General features: G+C 37.5%; 1 protein-coding gene across 1 annotated transcript in view; it reads right to left on the reverse strand.

Moving 5' to 3' along the window:
* The window catches only part of AASDHPPT (aminoadipate-semialdehyde dehydrogenase-phosphopantetheinyl transferase), a 29,891-nt gene extending 11,684 nt beyond the window's left edge, over positions 1-18,207 (reverse strand). Inside the window, exons 1-4 of the mRNA XM_084227089.1 lie at positions 18,050-18,207; positions 17,009-17,234; positions 3,820-3,941; positions 2,918-3,079 (exon numbers count right to left, since the gene is read on the reverse strand). Coding sequence (XP_084083215.1) covers positions 2,918-3,079; positions 3,820-3,941; positions 17,009-17,234; positions 18,050-18,193 — 654 coding nt within the window. The 5' untranslated portion in view covers positions 18,194-18,207. The remainder of the gene's footprint in view (positions 1-2,917; positions 3,080-3,819; positions 3,942-17,008; positions 17,235-18,049) is intronic.
* Between the last annotated feature and the right edge of the window lie 3,879 nt (positions 18,208-22,086).

The raw sequence follows: 22,086 nt of genomic DNA on the forward strand, positions 1-22,086 counted from the left end.
TTGTTTTTATTAGAATGAACTACTACTTCATTCTTGTCATAGGAGTAGGCAGCTCATACCACACAGCAGGGTACTATGAGGAACTGGAGTCCTTGGCTTTGTTTCAATGTGTTAACAGCACTACTCTCATCCTGAATTCAAAACAATTACGCCAGCTACTAAGAAGAAAATTAACTGTACCAGAGATAAAACTAGGACAATCTTCCAAATTTATTTTCTTCAAAGGAAGTAAACGGAGCATATAGAATTACCCATAATAATAATCATCATCATCACCATCATCATAATGACTCCATCCTAAATCAACACCCTGACAAAATACTGGTATCACTCTTCACTGGGCTAGCTGTCCTTTGTTTAGCAATAACTAAAGTCACCTTTTTAAAATGAGGAAAGCATGTACTGTCTATATGAATAAAACATATTCAACACATATAGCAGATACATCTTAAAATTAAATTGATGCTTTTAAACAAAGCATTCTTTTCCTCCAACTCCTTCCAAAACAGCTGAAGGGACTCTGCATAGCAATCTCTAGGGTAATATACAAAAACAAGACCCTGAAACTAAATCCTTCCATCAAGACCAAAAAAGAAGAGTCTGTTTCTGATCAACTGCCTTCCATTCAAGCCAAAAAACGGGGGTGTGAATGAGGGCTTCGAGCAAATCTAAGCCCTTGGTAAAAGGACCACACACAGTCAACTACATAATGTAGTAGTTAATTTGGTATTTAAAATGAAATAAGAGAAACCTTTCTGCACTGTTCACAGAAAATTCTATCTCCAATTTGAATTGGCTTTGCTCTGACTGTGAACAGTTACAGGGTGTCTAAATAGTGCCAACTTTGATTCGTTCTGATTCATTAGTATTTCTCTTGACCTTTAAGTCACGACAAGTATAAGGTGGAGGATCTTTCTTGGTTTTTATGAATTTAAAGTTATCTTTTTCATATTACATGGTACTTTCTGTAGGAGATTTCAGAATATTTTGTGTAGTTTAAATGGATAAAATTTCCTTTATTTCTTTCTTCCATTTTTAGTAAATGAGCTTCTCTTTAAAACTGAAATGAATCAATCAAAAATATGTGATAACTGAATTTTAAACAGCCTTGCTCTCTTTGATCATTTCCTTTCACTAAGATATAGGCAGCTCTGAAATGTAGAAGTGAGGTCATTATATACTTTTTATTTGATAGAAAAAGCTCCCTAAAGTAAAATTGGCACAACAGGGAACCTAAGGAAAAGACTGTATCAGTAATATGTAGTCTTACAAGTGACACTTTCGGATTTCTCAGAATTAGTGTTTTCAACTAAAAAGTTAGTTCAAAAATCTCATGAGACAAAAAAAGACTTTTCTAAGTAAGAAAACGGACACAAAATTAAAAAAAAAAATTGGGAAGAGACAAAAAAGTAAAGCAATGCTTAATTTTTGGCTCTCCAGAGATTGGTAACTGAAAAACATTTTATTTATTTAATTTTAATGAATGTTGATGATATTTAATTGAAATTATATCCCAATTGAGCTTGTATTTAAAGGAAACTCGATATTATCAAGTTTCAAGACGACCCTTCTTTGAAGCACAAGAATCTGCCTCATTATAACACTACACTTTTGGGAAGCAGGTGGGCAAGCATTGAAGTAGAGACATTCCTTAGAAAAAAACTGCATGAATGTTCTAGAAGTAATTACTAAGTAATAGGAAAAAAATCCAAACAATTAGAAAGCATTTAAGCATTGCAGGGAGCTATCTGCATCATCATCTTCAGGCTATTTCTGTCAATCAACCACAGGCACATCGAAGACCAAAACTAGGAGTTCCAGAATTCAATGAAGACAGGCAGTTGTTCCCTTGGCCAAGGGACACTGCAGTAACACAGAAAGCATTCTGGTACAAGACTTACCAGAGCCTTTCCCAATAACTTCCTTTGCCAATGTAATTCCAACTAGTAAATTTCATGACATACTGATATTGCTATACAATATAGGAATTGATTAAGAGGACTGATTTAGTATGCATAGACTTGTAACACATAACCATAAATGGAATGCTGAATGAAGGAATGAACTAAAGAAAACAAATATACAGCAGAAATTTGTCATTCAGACAGCTCTATTGGAGCAGCTGTCTCCAACAATACAGGTATTTGCATTTTCAAAATGCAAATATGTATTTGAAACAGAATAATCTTACTGAAAAGTGCACTTGACAGTTTGTTCCATTTTTTGCTTTGTTTAAAGGGGTTGAACAAACATGCCTCTTAGGTGCAGAGATACGGTATTGTCATTTATTTTGTTTTTAAAGCTTGTTTTTTAGGTAATTAAATAATTTGAGATCATTATGAATCAGAATCATCTCAGTTGGAAGACACTTTCAATGCCAGCAAGTCCAACTGTTAACCCAGCACTGCCAGGTCCATCAGTAAATATGTCCCTATCAGTTTTTCCCCAATATCCTTTAAGCTACACAAGATGATACTGATAATTTCTTACCAAATCTGAAAGGATGGATGTTTTAGTGATAAGCCCCAATAACTTTGAAGAAGGAAAACAAAAGACTATTGAGACTAGACCTTCTGATGAAGAACTTTAAAATCTTAGACCTGTTCAAGAAATCAAGCCTGAATATATTTCTGTGAACTTCCTGCATAGGAATGTCCTTTCCAGAGTACAGGAAATATATTCCAGACACAGGAAAAAACAAAAAGACATTATGACTAATCCATCTATGGGATGTCTTTGCAATCTTAAAAAAGTTTTAAAAATGCTGCAGATTTATATTCTAAGTTTTTATTAATATAAGCTCAGTGGGGTTCTACAGAGGAAAGATGCGAAATTGCAATTAAAAAAAAAAATCAAACATGCAATGCAACGATAAGGAGTTGAGACTGTTTATCACTAGTGAAAATATTTTCTTTACCTCAAATGTCCACTCCTCTTCTTTTTCTCCATCCACAAGCATTTTTGTCTCCTTATACACCTTCCCTATTTCCAGTTGCAATGGAGACACATTAAATTCAATTCTTTGCAAGTTAAAGCCAATTCCAACTCCAATGGCCTTTAAGAAGCTTTCTTTTAAGGCCTAAAGAGACAAAAATGTATTTTATTTATACTGGCTACAAACTGTTTTTTAAACTGCTATTTATTGCTCTATAAACATTACTTCTGAGCACACATTGCAGATAAAATAAATTTAAGACTTACGCTACTGTAAATGTGAGGGTAGACTGATGAAATTATCAAGAGAAAAAGTTATCAGCATAGTTTATACTGAGCTTAACCTGCTGCTTTAAAATAAATATGCAACTAAAATCATTCAGTGGCACATACATATGAATGCTTTACCTTTTTCTGGCTATGTGTTTAAAACTACTAATAAATCCCATTGGAAATGTCAGCTGTACCATGGTTCTCAAAGTTATTCTGATATTACGATAACCACTGAAATATAAAGTTCATGAATATCTTCACATGCAATGGTATCAGGTAGCACCAGCGGAGTTTAGACTGGATAACAGGAGAAACTTCTTCATCAAATGGCATTTCAAGCACTGGAACAAGCTGCCCAGGGAAGTGATTGAGTGACCCTGAAATTCTTTAAAATACGGGTAGGGGTGGTGCTTAGGGACGTAGTTTAGTGATGGATTTAATGATCTTAGATGTCTTTTTCAACCTAAACCATTCTATGATTCTATGCAATTATAAAAAGATTACATTTTTACTATAATGAAAATATATAATGAAAATACATTTTTGCTATAATGAAAACATCAGAAAAGAATGTGAACATTTGCAGACTTTAAACAGGAAAAGAAGTATTACCCAGTGCCGATAAAACATATCCAGCTGCATCCATTCATTACTCATGGACTTGATTACATCCCACTCTGTTTCAGTAAACTGTCGCTTCATTATGTGAAAGAAATTTGGAATTGAGCTACTACCTATAAATCAGACAGAGATATTTACAGAAATTTTAACAGTGTAGTAATAATAAGCAAATTAATTACCTCATATTATTGCTCTAGAAAAAACTTGTAAGAAAAAAAAAATTATGAACCAACTGCGCTCTACGATTTGAATTTATACAGCCTCAAAGCAGTGAGCTGATGGTTGTTCAGGATGCAGTATATCCAGCATTCTCTAAAAGGCAAAGTATTGAACCAATAGTAATTTTATATAAACATAAAAAATTTATATTCAACTGCAAAAGCAGGATATACAGTCTCTGGCATCTGACAGCTTGATCTAGTAACATTTTATAAAATAGCATGCTGTTTGTCAAAATTTATCAAGCTATTCTGCCTCCCACCCTTGGATGGTGGGATAGAGAAGAAACACTTTTTTAAGCACTTGTAAAAGCACAGTCTTCCGAATTTATCACACACCTTAAGCTATTTGAATTGGATTTATTCTGGAAGAAAATGGGGATAGAGAGGCGCCCATAATAACAGTAAGAAATATACCAACAGGAAAAAAATCCTCCAAAAAACCCAGCCTCAAACTACCAAACCTTCAAATCCTTAGATTAAATTTAAGCTTCCTCTAAAGATAATCACAGCTGTGTGGCACTGCAGCATCTCTTTGGGGGCTACACCACTTTTCCCTACTACCTTATAGAAGACACTACAGTGTGTAGTTATATTGATCAATGGCATTTCTATAGTTCATTAAAATCTATGGACCTTGTTACAAGCTTGGCTACCCACAGGCTATGTTAATCAGAATCCCATGCAAGCATACAAGTCCAACTGGACTTACAGGTGGCTAAAGTGACAATGGCAGAAAACAAGCAGGGATAATAAAAATCTGGACAGAGACACGAGACAACTTCTTTGATAGGCTACTCAATGTTCTTACTAAAAATATAGTATTAGTCATATTTAATCCAAAACATTTTCCCCCTCCCAATACCACACTACTTTGAAGGACCCACTCACTAAATTATTGCTTAAGATGCAGATTCTAACTAGTTGTGCCAGTAATTTTTTGAGTTGACTGGGCAAGGAACTTTCCTTTTTTGTACTCATGTTCCCCATCATAAACCAGGTGTAAAGGCATCAAGCTTTCTCTATAAAGTGGTTGTCTTCTACAGATATCTAAGCAATAAATTAAAACAGGTACTGGCAGCAGCAATAACTGATCTGAACAAACCAATGTTTCACTAAAGCACACATTCAGGTTTTCTCACAATTTCCAAACCACACTGCAAAGTCTGACATACACATCCCACAAGACATGGCAGTGACATTTCAGAGATGCCCTCAATTGCATTTTAAAGTGAACACCTTAAGATAGAATTTTACTGACAGCTGAAGCACCAAGCTCTGAATGGAATGATCCAGAACAGTCTAAGGACCGGACTAATCTCTGGAAAAAATAACAGTAGAAGAAAAAAGGAACCACAATGTTAAGTATGCCTTGATGAATTACTGACGCAAATTCCATATCCATCTACTTACACAATCCAACTTCCCTGAAACAAAAACAAAAACAAAAAACAAAAAACAAAAAAAAAAAAAAAAAAGGAAAAAATTGTTGAACTTGGAGAAAGGTATTTTCTTTCACCTCTGTGTTTGTATGGCCCATTTTACACTCAAATAACTCAATTAATACTTGCTCTAGACAATCCACCTTTCCCCCCCCCCTTCTCTCTTTTCTCAAATATTTAAGACAACCATAGCGAGGCTCCAGGCTATTCTTGTGATTCAAACTACAAAACATTCCAGAATGTCCTGATGTACCCTTCCTCCCCTATGACTTTCAGAGAGTTCTCCTTTCAATAGTCCTCCAGGACTACCAGAGAAAACCACCCAAGACTATTCACACCACACTACCTTCAGCATATAGAGGTATATAAAGGCTCCTGCTTTGTCAGTCCTGCATCCCAGCTTCATCACAGGTGGTGAATATACTTGATGCTTAAACCATTTAGTACACCAAGTGCATATCAAACCCATATGCTACTGCCTTCTTCCTCAGTGTTCACCCTTCCTAGTCCTACGTTTCTTCAACTGTTCAGCTACCCTTCTCAACACTCAAGTTCAAATTCACACAGTACTTTCCCCTCCACTGCCACATCTGTCACATTCCTCCTATGAAAAGCTTGGGTACCACTTTGTCCTTAAGTGCCCACACTCCCTGTTTCCTTAATGCAGTACAGTTGCTTTGCTCCGAGGAGTGGATCAGAGGATGTAGGATTCCTGTTCTCCACAAGTTACCTGCAGTACCACAGCCTGCCTAGTCCATTTCCCTGTATTTGCTTCAGTATCAGAGAAAGACAGATTCACAGAACCATGAGGAAAATGTAGGTTGAAAAAGACCTTTGGAGACAACCTGGTCTAACCTTCTGTTGAAAAACAGAGCCTTATGCTGGGTTTTCCAGGGCTGTGTCAAGCAGAGTATTTCACCCCTTCTCTGGGGAACCTAGTCCAGTATTCTGCTGTTCTCATGGTGCAGACTTGTTCTACAGAGACAGAACTCCCCCTGAAGCAACCTGAGCCTGCTGCCTTTTGCCCTGTTCCTGTGCACCCTCATGAAGACAACTATGAACATTGTGTCTGCAGCTACATTTCAGGGAGGCTGCAATTAGATTCCCCTCTTCAGAACTTTCACCTCTTCAGGTTCAACAAATACAGCTCCATCAGCATTTCGACATCAGTCTAGTTCCCCAACCCTTAAATCACTTTGGTGGCCCTTTGCTAAACCCCCTTCAATTTTCCCATGTCTCTCATGACATAGGAGATATGAAGGGGACAAAACTAGAAGCAGTAGAAAGTTTATGTTTAAATGCTATGTTTTTTGCTTTTAGCTTGATTTAAAAAATCAGCCTCAAGTTGTGGCCAACTACTTGGCACAATTTATAAAAAACTTCATTTGAAAGAATTGGAACAAGTCCATATAGCAATTAATTATTTGGTTTTAAATTTGCATTTCTAAAGTAGCTCCCCCTTGTCAACTTGTTTCAGAAATAAACCGACTTCTTAAGTAAGTACGTCTTACTTGCCTATGTCAGGAAATAGAGTTCTTCAAAATAACAAACTAACTCCTTTTAATGCTGAGCATTAATCATACTGCTGTCTCTGATTTTAAAATACATGCCTTGTTAATCAACTTTTAAGTACATCAGCTCCTTAAGAATATAAACTGAGTAATCTTTCAAAAGTTGCATTCTAGTCGTTAAAAACAAACCCTAAACCCTGAGTTAAGTTTCTTCATTAAATTAAAAGCACACAACACCCTGGAAATTTCAGGAAGAGTGATGAGAGGAAATAGTGAGTAATACTGGGTAAAAGACTCGAATATTAAGCCTGGAAAGTACACATACTATGTACAGGTAAGTGTGTGTGTTCCTATCTGTGCATATATGTCTGCATTTTGGATTTTTTGCATGAGCTATTTACATTAATACAATGCCATGCTTTCCACTGCAATGACAACTGAGTTTTTCTTACATTTTTTTAAAGACTAGACAAAAATATGCTTTGCATTTTCCCTGTAGAACAGAGATGCCACAGACCAGATATAAAAGACTGATTTTAAAAAGAGGCAGGAGTGAAAAATAAGAAAACAGACTATATTCTCTAGTCCTGTTTGCAAATGCACTGTAGAAATAGCATATAAATACACTGTAATTTCCCCCCATTTTTCTGCCTGCTAAAGAATCCCAACAAGCTACATTTGTAAGAAGATAAAGGCAATCAGAATTAAGATCTATATAAACTCTGATGCTATTAATAGTGAAAATTACTACCTATAAGGCTAATACAAAAATTTTTTACATTTTTACAAACATCAGGTTAATTTTAAGTCAGCTTTGGTAATACAGTGTATGCTTCACAAAGGCAGGGTGCAAACTTGTACCAAAAATTATTAAACCATGCCATGCATTCTCAAAAACAATGAGAAGAGTAGATGAATGACCATCTCCACTTCAGGTTTTATGAGTTTACAGTCTTCAACTTGGTTTGATCAGATACAAACAAACTAGCTTATAAAGCTACTACTGCCAGCTCACTGATCAACTGATCTCCTGAAAAACACAACAAACAAACAAAACCAAACCCTCAAAGCAAACACTCAAAACAAAAATATGAAACACATCCCAGAATGTGAACAGCCTTCTCACCAACTTGAACTGCATAAAAGAAACAGGTCAGTGACTAAGAGCTAATATCTAATCAATAGTTCACTTTCAGATGGAAAACATTAAAGTGGCAGTGTGACACCTCATACATAGGAAAACAAACAACTGAAGCGTGAACAGCTCAATCTACCTAATCATGTGAAACACAAGATAGCTATGAAGCTTCTAAACTAACCAACTCTACTGGATGAATGTTTTAAGTCCTGGATTCTTGGGCTGAAAATCCTTTTAGGGTAGGACCCTAATTGATCACATTTTACCGTCTCTAAAGGAAACCAAAGTAACCTGGTACAGAGAAAACATTTCTGCTGCAACAGATGCCCAAGCCCTAATTGTTTATTAATACCAACTAACCCTTGTGCAGACATTTAGAAACAACGCAAATAATTAGTGAGATAAATGAGTAACTTACAAGAACCAGATAGAACATTAACAAGGCATGTTTTCTCAATCTACCAGCTCACACAGCTTTCGTGTGAATTGGAAATTGGATTTACATTCTCTGACCTCCACACTTCCTGTCAGTATCCCACAATTCTCCCAATTATATGTATGTTAAACATCTATTCTCATCATGTTAACATCGATGTGTTTTATCTTGGCATACCCCAGAGAAGCACTAACTCTAAAATGCCTGAAAATTTGACATCTCCTCCTATGAATTACTCAACATTTTCCAGATTATAAAAATGTCAATCTGGAAAATTCAGCCATAAAGAGACTGAAATAATTTGATAATGTTTGATATTTTCTCTGCAGATAGCATCATTAAGTCTCTGCAATATTAGAGAAACTGCTAAGGTTTCAATTGCATTAATGTGGTTGGGTCTGACAGCAGTGATGAAGCTTTAAGCAAGCTGCCTTGACAGTCAATGTAAAACAAAAGGAAGTAGAGTCATGATGGCTTAGATCTAACTCTAAAACTTGACTGGAAAAACAGCAGCTATGACTTGGTTAAAAAAACCCTGAAATAAAATTAAAAGCTGTTAACAGCATAGCTGATCAATTTAAAGACAAGTAGCACACTGTCTGCAACAGATTCATGCTTTTCATCATTTATTCTGAAAATTGAAAAAAAAAATCCAGATTCTCTCAAATTTTGTTCAGACTCCAGAATATTTCTACATGTTCTTACCATGCCAAACATTCAGCTGGAATATACACTTGCTATTGAAGAGCTTGCAGTCAAACACACCCGGATGCAAGCTCATGGTTTTAGCTTACTTCTGAGTGGAGAAAATAAAAGCATTTAAAATACAAAAGGTCTTAATCACTAAGACAATCAGGGACCTCAAATTCTTTGAGAAAAATGCACTTACAACTAAATAAGTGATAGCAAATAAGAAAACTAAAATAAAAAAAGAAGTAAAAAAGTAACAAAAAAAGAAGTTTCTTAACTTGTGTTTTGTCAACTCTTATACCTTTTACTTGCTTAAGCCCTTTGTAAGAAGTTGCATGACCACAGCTAGCAGAGCTCTAGGTAGCCATAATACTTCAGCAAAAGAAAAAATTACCCCACAAAAAAGACATTTTAATCAGTTTTTCATTATAGAACATATATCAAACAGTTACAGCAATCACTACATTGCTCAAACAGCAGGAACTCTACTTCCTTTCAACAGTTAGGAAGTTATGCTGCATCACACTAAAACACAACCCCCAAAATCTAAATAAACATAAAAATACACCTTCCTTTATAAAGCAAGTCATGAGGACAACTACAGATGTAAAAAAAAAAAAGTCCAGATGGGTTCTGACCACCTACAGCCTTAGACTACCTAGTACTACCAAGCCACCTGATCTCTGAAAGGTTTTATTATATTTTATGAAGTAATATACTAGAAGGTCTTTTTACACATTCAGAGAAATTGACTGAAATCTTTGGCAATTAATTCTTTGATTTAAAATGAACATTTTAAAGAAAACCTACAACTTCATATCATTTACTAGTCCATGAAAACAGACAAGCAAAAAAAAAAAAAAGGAGATTTAATCCCAATAGCAGATCTCCCTTTCACAGTTTATCAAGCAGAAAAAGTTAGGTATTTAGTGACAGTGTAATTATAGGGAACATAGGCCCATCTTTAAGAAGCTAACACCACTGCAGAACCTTGGGTTGCATTGGAATCCAGTTGGTACTTGGTATATAAAATACTATACTGGATAAAAGAGGGGGAGCCAATTCTCAGTACCTAAGTCATCCTCATCTTCCACATGAATTTAACTACATGATTCACACTTTCTAACACCTCCTTCTGACTAAAGCAAATTTTTCATGGGAAGCTCTGTGACCTTAGAAAGCAGAAGCTGATTCAAACTGAGCTGGTCTCCCTGAAAAAGTCTGCTGAGAGTTGCTCTTTAATGGCAGAAGTCAGGACACTGCACAGAAGCCTGTTCCAGAACATGAATTGCACAGCTGAATGCAGTAAAAATGTCCCTTATTTTTACACTTAAAGCTTTCCCACCTCTGTACACCATCATTCCTGCCTTCATAATGAAGTCCTAAAAACCCCACATGATGACAGAAGTAGTATTAGTGTTTTAAATTTGGGAATCAATCAATCTCTTCTCCATAAGGACATTCTTTAAAAACAAATGAACAAAAATCCAAAAAACCAAAACCTTATAAAGCCATTTGTTTGGCTTGCCAGCAGATGAAAGACTGTTTGCCCCACTTGACAGCTAGAATCCAGCATGTTTAGCTTTGTTTGGTCTTCCCACAGCGAAGAGACAGCAGTCAGCTAGTCATTGGCATGTTGTCACCCCATACCCCTCCCCTTAACATCACACAAATTAAATTTTGTCACTACAGGAGCTGTCTTTTATCCAGCCAAAATATACAAGGAAAGATGCAAGTGGAAGATAAATATGCTGCAACATGGCAAAAGCAGATGAAAAACCAGAGGCCCACAGATAAAAAACTGATGAACTTCAATGGTCTGTTCACCTGTATCAGCTGTATCTACTCTTGTAGATATCATCTCCAAGTGTTTGCTTTGCTTTTATTAAATTTCTTTTTACTAAGAAAGAAAAAGGAAGATATACATGCTTAACACAGAACCCAACAAGTCTGATGAATAAACCAGAAAACTGTGCAGGGCAAGAAATAACTTTTTAATACACTACAAAATTGGATTTTCTATCAAAATACAACACAGCACATAAGAGCTATGAATGCTTAGAATTCCCAGCACCAACCCAATAAATGGCAAGAAAATATCTACCTATGGAACTAGCAAATGTCTCCCAATCCTAAACGCTCCTGAAAACCTGACATAACATAAGCAACCTGTCATCTTTATTTAGGAAATATAAAAATATTTGCCTTGTTGAAAATAAGAATTTCTTTCAGAAAGCAAATAGATCAGGCAAATACAGCTGAGGCTATTTTTTCTTATATTTATGGAGAAGAGTTGTAAAATATTTAAGATAAGTTCCTAGCATTTCATAAGTCAGTATAAAAAAAATCTGCAATCTGTCTCTAAAAGACTGTCTCACAACCTTGAAACAGTAAGGGCTCCAAACTATAATACCTGCAGTCAATATCCAAATAAGCTTGTAATAACACGAAATAAAGTCAGCTTCTATGTTGCAGTCTTGCAACAAATATATGTATCTGTAGAGCTGAAGCTATTGGAACTGGGCAGTGTTAGCAAGAAACTCCTCAAAAGGCAATTTTTTAGCACCTACATAGTAATTACATAACCTTAGTCCTTGGATCAGATTTTTCTGGTACACTTTCTTAATTTGGGAAGCCAAAGCTAACTGTCAAAGGCTGAGAAGCACTTTTCATTTTGTTAAGAAAAAATCAGTTCTATTTAGCTGCTCATTGTGACTGTACAACTTAATTTCCCAAAACACCAATTTAGTAATAAATTGTGATTACTGTGCAGAATGAAAAAATACCACAACACCAAAAAAATCTGACAAGCATTTTTATAGTTACTCTTTATTCCAACTCTTATTTTTAATAAAAGCCCCTAGTTCAGGATTTTTCTTTTCCTAATCGCTAGTTTATCCCTCATTTTAAATATATATTCTTCACAGCGTAATTTTATAGTTTTGCATATTGACATCAGTTTATATTTAAATCCAAATGGTTTTACACTTTTCTATTAAAGAAATAGTCATGAAGGATTAAGAGTGCTTCTTTGAAAAACAAAGAAATTTTCCTTTAAAGAGGAGATTTAATCACAATATCAATATCTCTTTCACAGTTTATCAAGCATTGGTGCTTTATCAATTACAGAATTGTGTGATTCCCAGTTAAAACTGTGTTAGAAACATGAATAAAGCACAGCAATGAAATTGCTACATATTATACATTCTTTAAGAATATGTTTAAGATGGCTGTTTCTTCCCAATTGCAAACAGAACAAGAACAAAGAAATGCCTCCCTGTTTACCCAGTGTAAGTGCATAACATCATTGTGATTCTTTAGCTCAGCAAGGATATCAGCTGTTTTAACATCCTTCACATCTAAAAATGATGTGCTTACAGAAGTATTGATAAATTATGATTTCTTTGATCTGTAAAGAAGTAACATTTAAATCAAACCCTTTGTTAATTTCTTCATTCCAAGCAGGGCACCTACACACCTAAAGCTGTAACATTAGCTAACAATTTGATTATTATCTCTAGCAGTAAAAGATTAGATACTGATTACTGCTATAAGATTTACTGAAATACAACAATAAAAACAGAAACAGTTAAAACTTCATTTAAGGTAAAGGTAAACCACCCTAAGGACAAAAGCACTCTAAAGAATAATCTGATTTGGAATTTGTTTCTAGGTCAGGAAATTCTTATTGAAAAGCTGAAATGCAGCAATTAAAGAAGCATTGCAATTAAGAAAAAATTGAACATGGCTGCTAGCTAAAAGACATGCCAAATATCTGAACTATGATGTAGGTGAGCCTAACTCAATTAGGCTTAGCAATACACCAAAATTAACAGCACAAAGTTTAAAACTGTCTGGAGAGAGAGCTTTCCTCCACTAGCTAGACTGAAGTACGGTATTTAGCTTCTTCCTGTGGGACTTATATACATGTTTGACCTGTTTCTGATTTGAAGAACTCCATCATCTCTTGCATTACCTCACCTCAACAATGTGATAATGAGAAAAAAAAGAGAAAAATGAATCAAGATCTTTTTTTATATTTCCTCGCCTCAGAGAAAACCAGTTTCAAATAATTAGGTGTTTGCACATAATAGCCTACTTTCTTAAAAAAGCATTTATTTGAGTATTTTTAGATCAAATTAATTTTTCTGTGAAATTCACATGCAGATAATTTACCCTTTTGTGTCTTTTAACAAGCAAGCCTAGCATAAAATCAAAATATTAATGAGAAAAGCTAATTTTACTGCATGTCAAATATTTAATTCTAGAATAAAACTGAGATTGGAGACATCTGGATCAAAGTAAATACAGTGGGATATGTAAGAAAGATTGCAGGCTGATTTTCAAAGATATGGAATGAACTGTTAATTTATTTATCTTTGCAAATCCATCAAAGCTAAAAAATTGCATTAGTGAAATTCACTTGCACAGCAGGAAAGCTCTTGAGCCTAAGATCTAAACTTTTTTCAAATGCTCAAGGCAATCTTTATCAAGCTATAATTATTTCCTAAGTCACTGAAAACGTTCTACTTTACAGAGCTTAAGTGACTGGTCAATCAACATCCCACACACCACTCAAACCAAGCTGACACTTGTTGCAAAATTTCTTTTCCATAAGCTAAAAAGTCAAACACAAGCTCAGTTTTTTCCACAGGAGTTAACAGTACTGTGAGAATCTTTCTCATTTCTTTTTTGAAAAAGTTTAAAATAAACTCATATGCATTACCTGGCCAAATAATGTCCACAGACACTTCTACAAACAAATTTACAGGACAGTGTGCATTTTTCCAAATGACTCAAGAGTTCATGTTAAACTGATCTAAAGAGAAGAAAAATAACCATTGATCTCAGTAATTCCTCAAAAACAATTAAACTGAAAGATTTATTTAAATCTACAATGACCTGCCAGATAACCAAAAGGCAGCAACACACACTACCTGAAGAGGATATTTTCCTTTTCTACCATCACTACAGTATTTACTTCAGTATCAGAATAGAGGAAAAAAGGTGATAAACTGTTGCACATCTGTGGAACTGCTGCTTTTTGCAGGGGTAAGAATAGCTTCTAGTGTGCCCTGCCTTCACCTTTGAAGAAGGCTATGTGCTGTAGCAGCTTCATTTCTCAGATTTTAATAAGAAAGCACAAGTAATATGGAAAGAGACAGCTTTTTAAGAGCAATAAGTAAAACAAAAATACATAGGGGGGATTAAGAAGTGACATAAAAAATCTATGTGCACTAGGACTCCTTGTTACATAGTAGCACACAAACAGCAGACTTCTCAAAACTTTCAGCTGCATGATACTCTTGTATCTCTGCACTGCAGATTTTGCATGCTCACTGGTTGAACAATAAAGCAATATAGGAGCTACAATACTACAGACTTCAATCACGATGCTGTTGGATAATAACATCATAAGATGAAGAACTTTGTTTTTAAACAAGTGTTTGAAGAAAACAAACAAACCTACTGAAACGTACTTTGTTCATAGGGAACTCTTTGTCCTTGTAGCTGTTCCAAGGAAAGAGATTTATAGTGGATCCACTTTCAGGAATAGAATGTGCTTAGCAAGTGCAGAACAAGAGCACCACTCAGTGGAACTATCAGAGAAAATAATACTGGTAAAGTCAGTGCTACTTATTCATAGCCCAGCAACAAAAAAGAGTTGCAGGCGATTCTACGAAGACAAAAATCTTCCTCAGAATAATTCCAGGTGATAAGATGGCCAGCTGTAAATTATAGTTTCTGTAATATGAAGTTTTAACCTTAATATTACTTATGTACTGGCTCTATTTTCAACATACAATTATTACATTTCCCTTAATATCTTATTTCTTTTTCAAAAATACAAATTATAATTACAAAAAGGAAGATCCATGAGTCATTTTTCACTGTTCAGTTTTTGGAATCACCAGCATCTCCCAAAAACACTAAAGTCTGTCTGTATCAGATCTCCAAGTATTACTTAGCCTTTAGACTTCAGAAATAAAGTTTAACATGCTTCATAAAACTTGTCAGCTGGACATTGACAACATGCCTTTAAAATGCCAGCTACATTTACATCTGCATAAAATACCAGCAGAGGATGGAATATATCCCGACTTCCACATATAATTTTTTTTAATTTTTCTGTATAAATTTGAATTTTGCAGTTCCCAAGAAAAGCTTCAAATACAAGTGCTTGAATGTTTTGATTTTCACTATTTACCTGCTGAAACTAGAAACTTTTTGGAATGAGGAATTAAAATTAGTGAGTCCTGTGGTAAGGCCAGTGGCAGCCCAACCAGAGTGTTTCCAAGGGTACTGGGTCCAGTTGTTACCTTTTCCCTGGCAGCCTGTGGAGTGCTGTGTTTTAGGTCCATGCCTAACCCTGTGTTGATACCACACCAATATCAGCAGTGTTTCCACAGCATCAAGGCCTTCTCTGTAACTCTGCTCCCCCAGCAAACAACAGGATGAGGATGTGCAAGATGGTGTGAGGAGACACGGCTGGGACACCGCCATGCTTGCTTTGCCTGACAGAGCTATGATAAAAGCACCAACTTCAAGCTTAATCTGGTTATTTGGGCCCTGTGTTACCTGCAGTCCTGTCAGGTATGCCCCTGTACCAAAGCAGCCTTACCCACTGGACACAACTCCTGTCACAAAACACACAACAACTCTGGTGAGGGTGCTCCAAAGGCTGTCCTGGGGCCTCACCTGATGACCACTGTGTTCAGAGTGAGGGTCTACAGCAGGTGTGAGTCACAGGAATGAACTTCAGAATGCAGCAAAGCTTCTGTGCATCCTAGCTAAACGTGACAATCAAAAATGTACACTGGTAGTCGTCATTAAAAAGGTGTAAAGTGATCAGACAGAAAGTTATCTAGTTAGGGTTTACCTGAATCTCTCCCTTACAACACAACATATTTTGCAGCATAAAATGCCAGGCAACTCCAAAAACTGTAGAGAAAGATTCTCTAAGAACACAACTACTACTTGCATATCTGGTTAAATGTTTAAGGAAGATTCTAAAAAAAAAAGAATTCCAGTGAATCATAAATCCCAGTATGTTTCTTCTTTAACCCATGACTATGTGCTGATGAACATTTGCAAACTAAATCATCTCCATAAAACTGTATTTAAAAATACACTTTGCTACAATCCTAATTTGGATCCTGAAGTTCACTAACTTATACAGTTATTTCATACTAATAAACAGGCCAATAGCTAAAGTTTGTAAAGTCTAGTCTTTTTCCAAGACCATCTCATGTGCTCCCTCCTCATGATCCCCTCTCACTGAGGATTGATTACTGCACATTCACAGCAAATCTGTGTTGCCAGTTGGCTGACACATAAAATTCCACACATATGGGACAACTGAGTAACACAGGCTATGAAGTTCTCATGGGGATGGATCCCATTGTCCCTATTTGGAAAGATGTTCCTCCTTCTGCCTCACACAGAGCAAATCCATAATTAAAGTATCTGCAGATGCTGGCCATACGACAGAAGGATTAATAATCTTATTTTCCCACAGTTCTGCTTCTCTAAATGAGAAATATATCTGTATCTGTCCTACAAGGCACACCAAAATAAACAACGAGGAGTGCATTTAACAGCTAAAAATCCCAATACACAATACATTCACACACTCTCTGCTAACTGCACTACATTTCTAGGACACAGATTGGTTCTTTGGGAAATGTGAAAATGTTCAGTACTCAAACACTGCAGAATCTGCTTTAGTCACCACAATGAATTACCTGGTAAATCGGTCTTCATAATATCAATGCCAACTTGAAGCTCAGGCTCAGCCGCAAGGACTGCATAATCTCCTTGATGAGAGACATTGAAGTTGTAATTTGAGTTGATAGTGAGTAAGTTATTGGCAAGGAAAGGCTTTCCTTTTGGTGTCCTTTGCAAGCGTACTTCATTCCAAGGTATGCACAGCTCCTCTGCAATTAATTTCCGCATCAGCAGGCGACCAGCCTATGAAATAAAATGGAAGTAATTCATACAGATCTGTTGTGCTAGAAAACCCCTCATCTAAAAAATGTTGGTTTATTACTGTCGATATCAATTAGTGTATTTTAGCCAAATAATTTAAATTCCTCCCTTTTATAAAAGCTGTGTCAAGTAAGGTTAAGCAGAAGAGTCCATCAGAGTATCAAACGCATGGTCACTATTAGCACAACTAACATTAAGTCCCAGCCCAGACAAATCGCAGTAGCTCCTTTCTCTACCTTAGTAACTTATTTATGATACTTTATGGCACAAATAAATACTTTTTACACCACGCTAAACAGTGAAATTATCTCAATAGCCTTCCTTTTAGTACATCCATTTACTTCCTAGGTAAATTAATTCACCTAGGTGAAATTTACCTAGGTAAATTAAATGCTCAGCAGCTAAGAGTGATGAGTAACTCCTTTCAGACTAATCAGCAGGCATGTATTACTATGTTATTAGGTGAGATTTTAGGGCCTGGATCTTGTAAAACAGCTTTATTCTCCCAGTCGTTACCCCGATGTCCTACGTAGAGTCCCTCAGGGTACGCTGATTTTGTCTCCTGACTTGGTATGGCGACTTAGAAGTTGTGAAGTCTTTCAGAGTAACTACTGACAGCAGCCTGCCGTCCCTCCTGGCTCCGCAGTGAGACGGAACTTCATACTCTTATACAAGCCTTATCCTTTAGCTTTACATCCCTGAAACTCCCTGGCACGGCACGTTTTCCTACGACAAATCAGGAATTTGGGCAACGCTGACTGTGCAGAGAGACAACCGCGCCCCGGCTCCCCAGGTACCAAGGCGGCTTTGGCATCGCGGGCAAAGACAAACTGGCCGATGCGCTCCTTCTCCTCGGGCTGCACCAGCTGCGCGGCCAGCAGCCACTCGCGGCGGCGGGGCCGCCATGCGCCGCACGGGAAGGCCCAGCGCACGCTGCCCATGGCCCGGCCGCGCTCCCGGCGCCCGGCCCGCGCCGCCACAGCCCGCCCCCTCAGGCCTAGCGGGAGCCTATCGGCGTCAAGAAAGCGCGGAGGGCCCCGCCCCTGAGAGTAATAACCAACCTGGTGTCAGAGCGCTCTGTGAGTGACAGCGGAATGCGCCAGGAAGCGACCTATCAGGGGAAAGGCGGTGCCTGCGGCGGAGCTGCACCCGCGGTGTCGTCAGAGAGGACAGATAGGCGGGCTCTCACCTGGAGTGGCGGCCGGCGGAGCCATTCCGAGAGCAAGGAGCAGGAGAATGACGCCGGAAGGAGCCAATCTGCCGGCGTGGCTGCTGCGGAGGGTGGGCCAGACCGGTCGGTGAGCTGCGGGTGTTGGCTGCAGGTGGGTGTGCGCTGCTCGGAGGGAACGTTCAGGGGAGACTGGCGCCTAGCCGCCTGCGGAGAGGCGGCAGTGGCGGGGAGCGGCGCATGCCGCGGCCGGGTCGCGCTGTGAGGGAAGGGGGTCCCTTTGCCCCATCCCGCCCGTCCTGCCGGAATTAGTCCTCCCTTAGAATGAACGGAGCCGCCGCGGGGCGCAGGCGCGGGCGCCTGAGCGTGCGCAGTAGGGGCGCTGACGGCGCTGCCCTCCCCGCCGGGCGGGGCGGGGGCGATGGCGGTCGCTGCTGTCGCTCTGGGGGCAGCCGATAACCGTGGCCGTGGCACAAGGAGCGTAGGTGTCCGCTAAATTCCGCCTCCCTCGGCCCTGTGCGGCACTGGCACTCGAGGGGGTCCGGGGGAGGTGGTCCTTAGTGGCAGCGCGCCCCGCTGCGGACAGGTGATGCGCGGCCCATCTCTGCCAGCAGTGCATCCTGCTGAGGTGCCAGCGCATCCATCCTGCTGGAGAGCCGTCCGGGCCCCTGGCAGAGCTGTCGCTGCGGGCTGGGCTCTCTGTACCTTTTATTGACTATGAAGAGGAGCTGATTGTCCCGAGAGCAGATGCAGCGCGCTGCATCACCCTAGCAGGGTTCTGGCTCCTAAGGATCTCTGCAAACAAAAGCCTCTTGTATCCCGTGCTCATTGTTCTGTTAAGAATGCCAGTGGTTGTCAACTGGATTCCCCTTTATTCTCAATTTTAGGCCATCTGTAAATCCTCAAAAGGCAATAAATTTGTTTGCCCTTTGGTTCTGGAGTTGAGCCATAGCTAAAAAACTAGGGCCTATTTGAAAATTTACAACCCGTCTGTTTTTGTTGCTTGCCTTTAGAAATACTTACATGTCATCCATCCTCTACTGACCATGTACAAATGATGTAAGCATGCTGAAAATTGTATTATTGCAGGTATTTGTTACAATCCTCCTTTTTGCTATTCACCATTGCTAGCTCACTGTTAATGTGGAAAACTGCTGTTTCTGCACAGGCCAGAAGGTCTTTCTGTCCAGGATAAGTCTCAGTTATAGCTGAGTATAGATTGGTCTTTGCAAAATATTTTAAACACAGAAGTAACATTGAATAAAAAAGTGTTTAATCAAGGAATCAGTTGGGTACTTGATTTATTTCAAAATATTATTCCTATTTTCTCCATGATTTAATAAAGCAAGGAATGGCATAACCTTATGCATTATCCAAAGCCATAGACAAAGTTATCTGACAGCAAAGGAGGATTTAACTCGGTCAAGAAAAAATCCCAGGAAAATTCTCTTCACTGATTATCAAACTGTAGCTGAGGCTTACATTTCAAACATTGTATTTGGTGCACTTTGAAGAGAAAATTGTGGCAGTTTGTATATTAAGTTACTGATAGATTATAATAGTAATGAATTGTGGATCTTTCCTGGTTCCAAAAAAAAAAAAACCCTCTGGTTTGATTGATAGGTTTGGCTTTTTCATGTTCTCTACTTAAGAGATTTAAACACTTTTTTTCACTAGTGGATGAATGTTTTTTTTAAAATGAGCTTCGTGTGTAAGTGCAATCTGAAGCTCAAAATGCATTGTATAATACGTAATATAATTATGGATGTATTCAATATAAAAACACATTTTTAAGTAAAACATGCTATTATAATAAGGTATGCTAAATTAATCTCTAAAGATGCTCAATATTTCATGTGTGTTTTGATAAAACCCACATTTTAATCACATGCAAAAGTGACAGACTACAGAAGCCACTAAAAGCTGTCATTTTCTTTTACAGAAATTGCAGTTATTTTCAGCAGAATTAGAAGTACAGTGTGTCATTTTAATTCCATTTTTTCCTGAAAATTAAAATTACATTACTTGATCTTTTTTAGCTAAGGAAATAATTTGCAAAGTAACTTGATGAATTGGAGAAATTTAATTTTAAGAGAAAATCCAGCCAGTTTTACTTCTTTTAAGGGATTACTGCTTTATTTTAATGGGTTCGTGTGTTTATCAGGGAACATGCACTTAATAATCACTGCTTGCAGAGTGGGAATCTTCCACTTTGGAAATGCCTCCAGGAATTACTGTGATTTCCTTACTTCCTACTGATACCATGCTAGGTTTTTTTCCATGTTGAATTTTTTATATCACTTCTAAAGAACACAAAGCTTTAAAGTCTCTGTGTCACCTTTTAATCTAAGAATAATATCCCAACATTTATTATTGATAAATGTCATTTTTGTGGATTAAATGTCTCAACAGGTCCTGTCCTCTTTTTTTTTTTGCTTGCTAAAATGATTGACTGAATATTATTTTCCTTTGAAGTTCAGTTATTTATGAAAAACCTGTGAGACTCAGTTGCATTGAAATTTCCAGGCAGGAACTTGGAATTTTCTTCGTGTTTTCAATCTTAGGCAATTAGTGACAATCAACACATTAATGGACTATAAAAGCACAGAACTTGTACTTGGTATTTATAGTTTAATTACATTTTCAAAGACTCTTGTCTTTTTAGTCAGTCTTTTTAGTTCATTAGAAGTGTCACCAAATTCTACAGATATGTGATCCGCTCATACTCATCTTACTGAATGTTAAATAAGATACATAGGGTAGAGTGGCGTCTTTAAAACTTATTAACAAGTCATTAATTTCTCTCCTTTTGAATGGACAAGGAATGAAAATAGCAAATCATCTTGATGGGTATACAGTACACTCAATAATATAATACTTTAAATATTAGATCTTATAATGCTGATCTTCACCTTTTCAAAACATATATTAATGCACCGTTATATTTTGTATGGAAAACACCCCCTGAAAGTTCTCTAGAGAAATCGATACAATTACTTCATCTTCACTGTGCTTAATTCTTTCATCCTAGGTACATAAAGTGTTCTGTAAAATACCAGCTCTTAGATTTCCCTTTTCTAAAATCCTGGTCCTTAGTAAGATGTACTATCAAAGCTGGGAGAAGGCCATGTTCCATTGAAGAACAATTTATTTCTCATAAGTTACCTGCTATGAAGTATGAAGATTTAATTTTTTTTTTAATTGGCAAGTGCTCTCGCACAGCTGTATTGTGCTTTCAGATAAAAGCTGATAGATTGTTTTACAACTGGTTGTAAATAATAAAGTACCAAATCAGGGTTGAGTTTAGACTGGTTTTGCCAGCTGTGTTGGAAGAGGAGAGAACTCTTTCATGCATGCATGTCTACCTGCACAGTGGTACTTGTAATTTATGAATGGCCAATCCCTTGTGCCGGGTACAGTCTGGAGCCTCAGTCCCATTCCAAGGCTTTGATCCTGCTTATTGTCAGGCAGACACAGCCTTAAGGGCCTTTTCCTGGCAAAGAACAAGCTGAGCTATGTGTGATACTTATGTGTGCTCAGTGCTTCCACAGAACAGAATTCCCTAGGCTATTTCAAAGTCACACTTATTTGTATGTATATTTTTATCTCACTATTATAAAGTGATCAAACAGTTTGATGTCTTTGCCACTGTCTTCCTGGACCCTC

This window comes from Fringilla coelebs, assembly GCF_963513975.1.
Source record: "Fringilla coelebs genome assembly, chromosome: 2".
In the NCBI taxonomy this organism is placed as follows: Eukaryota; Metazoa; Chordata; class Aves; order Passeriformes; family Fringillidae; genus Fringilla; species Fringilla coelebs.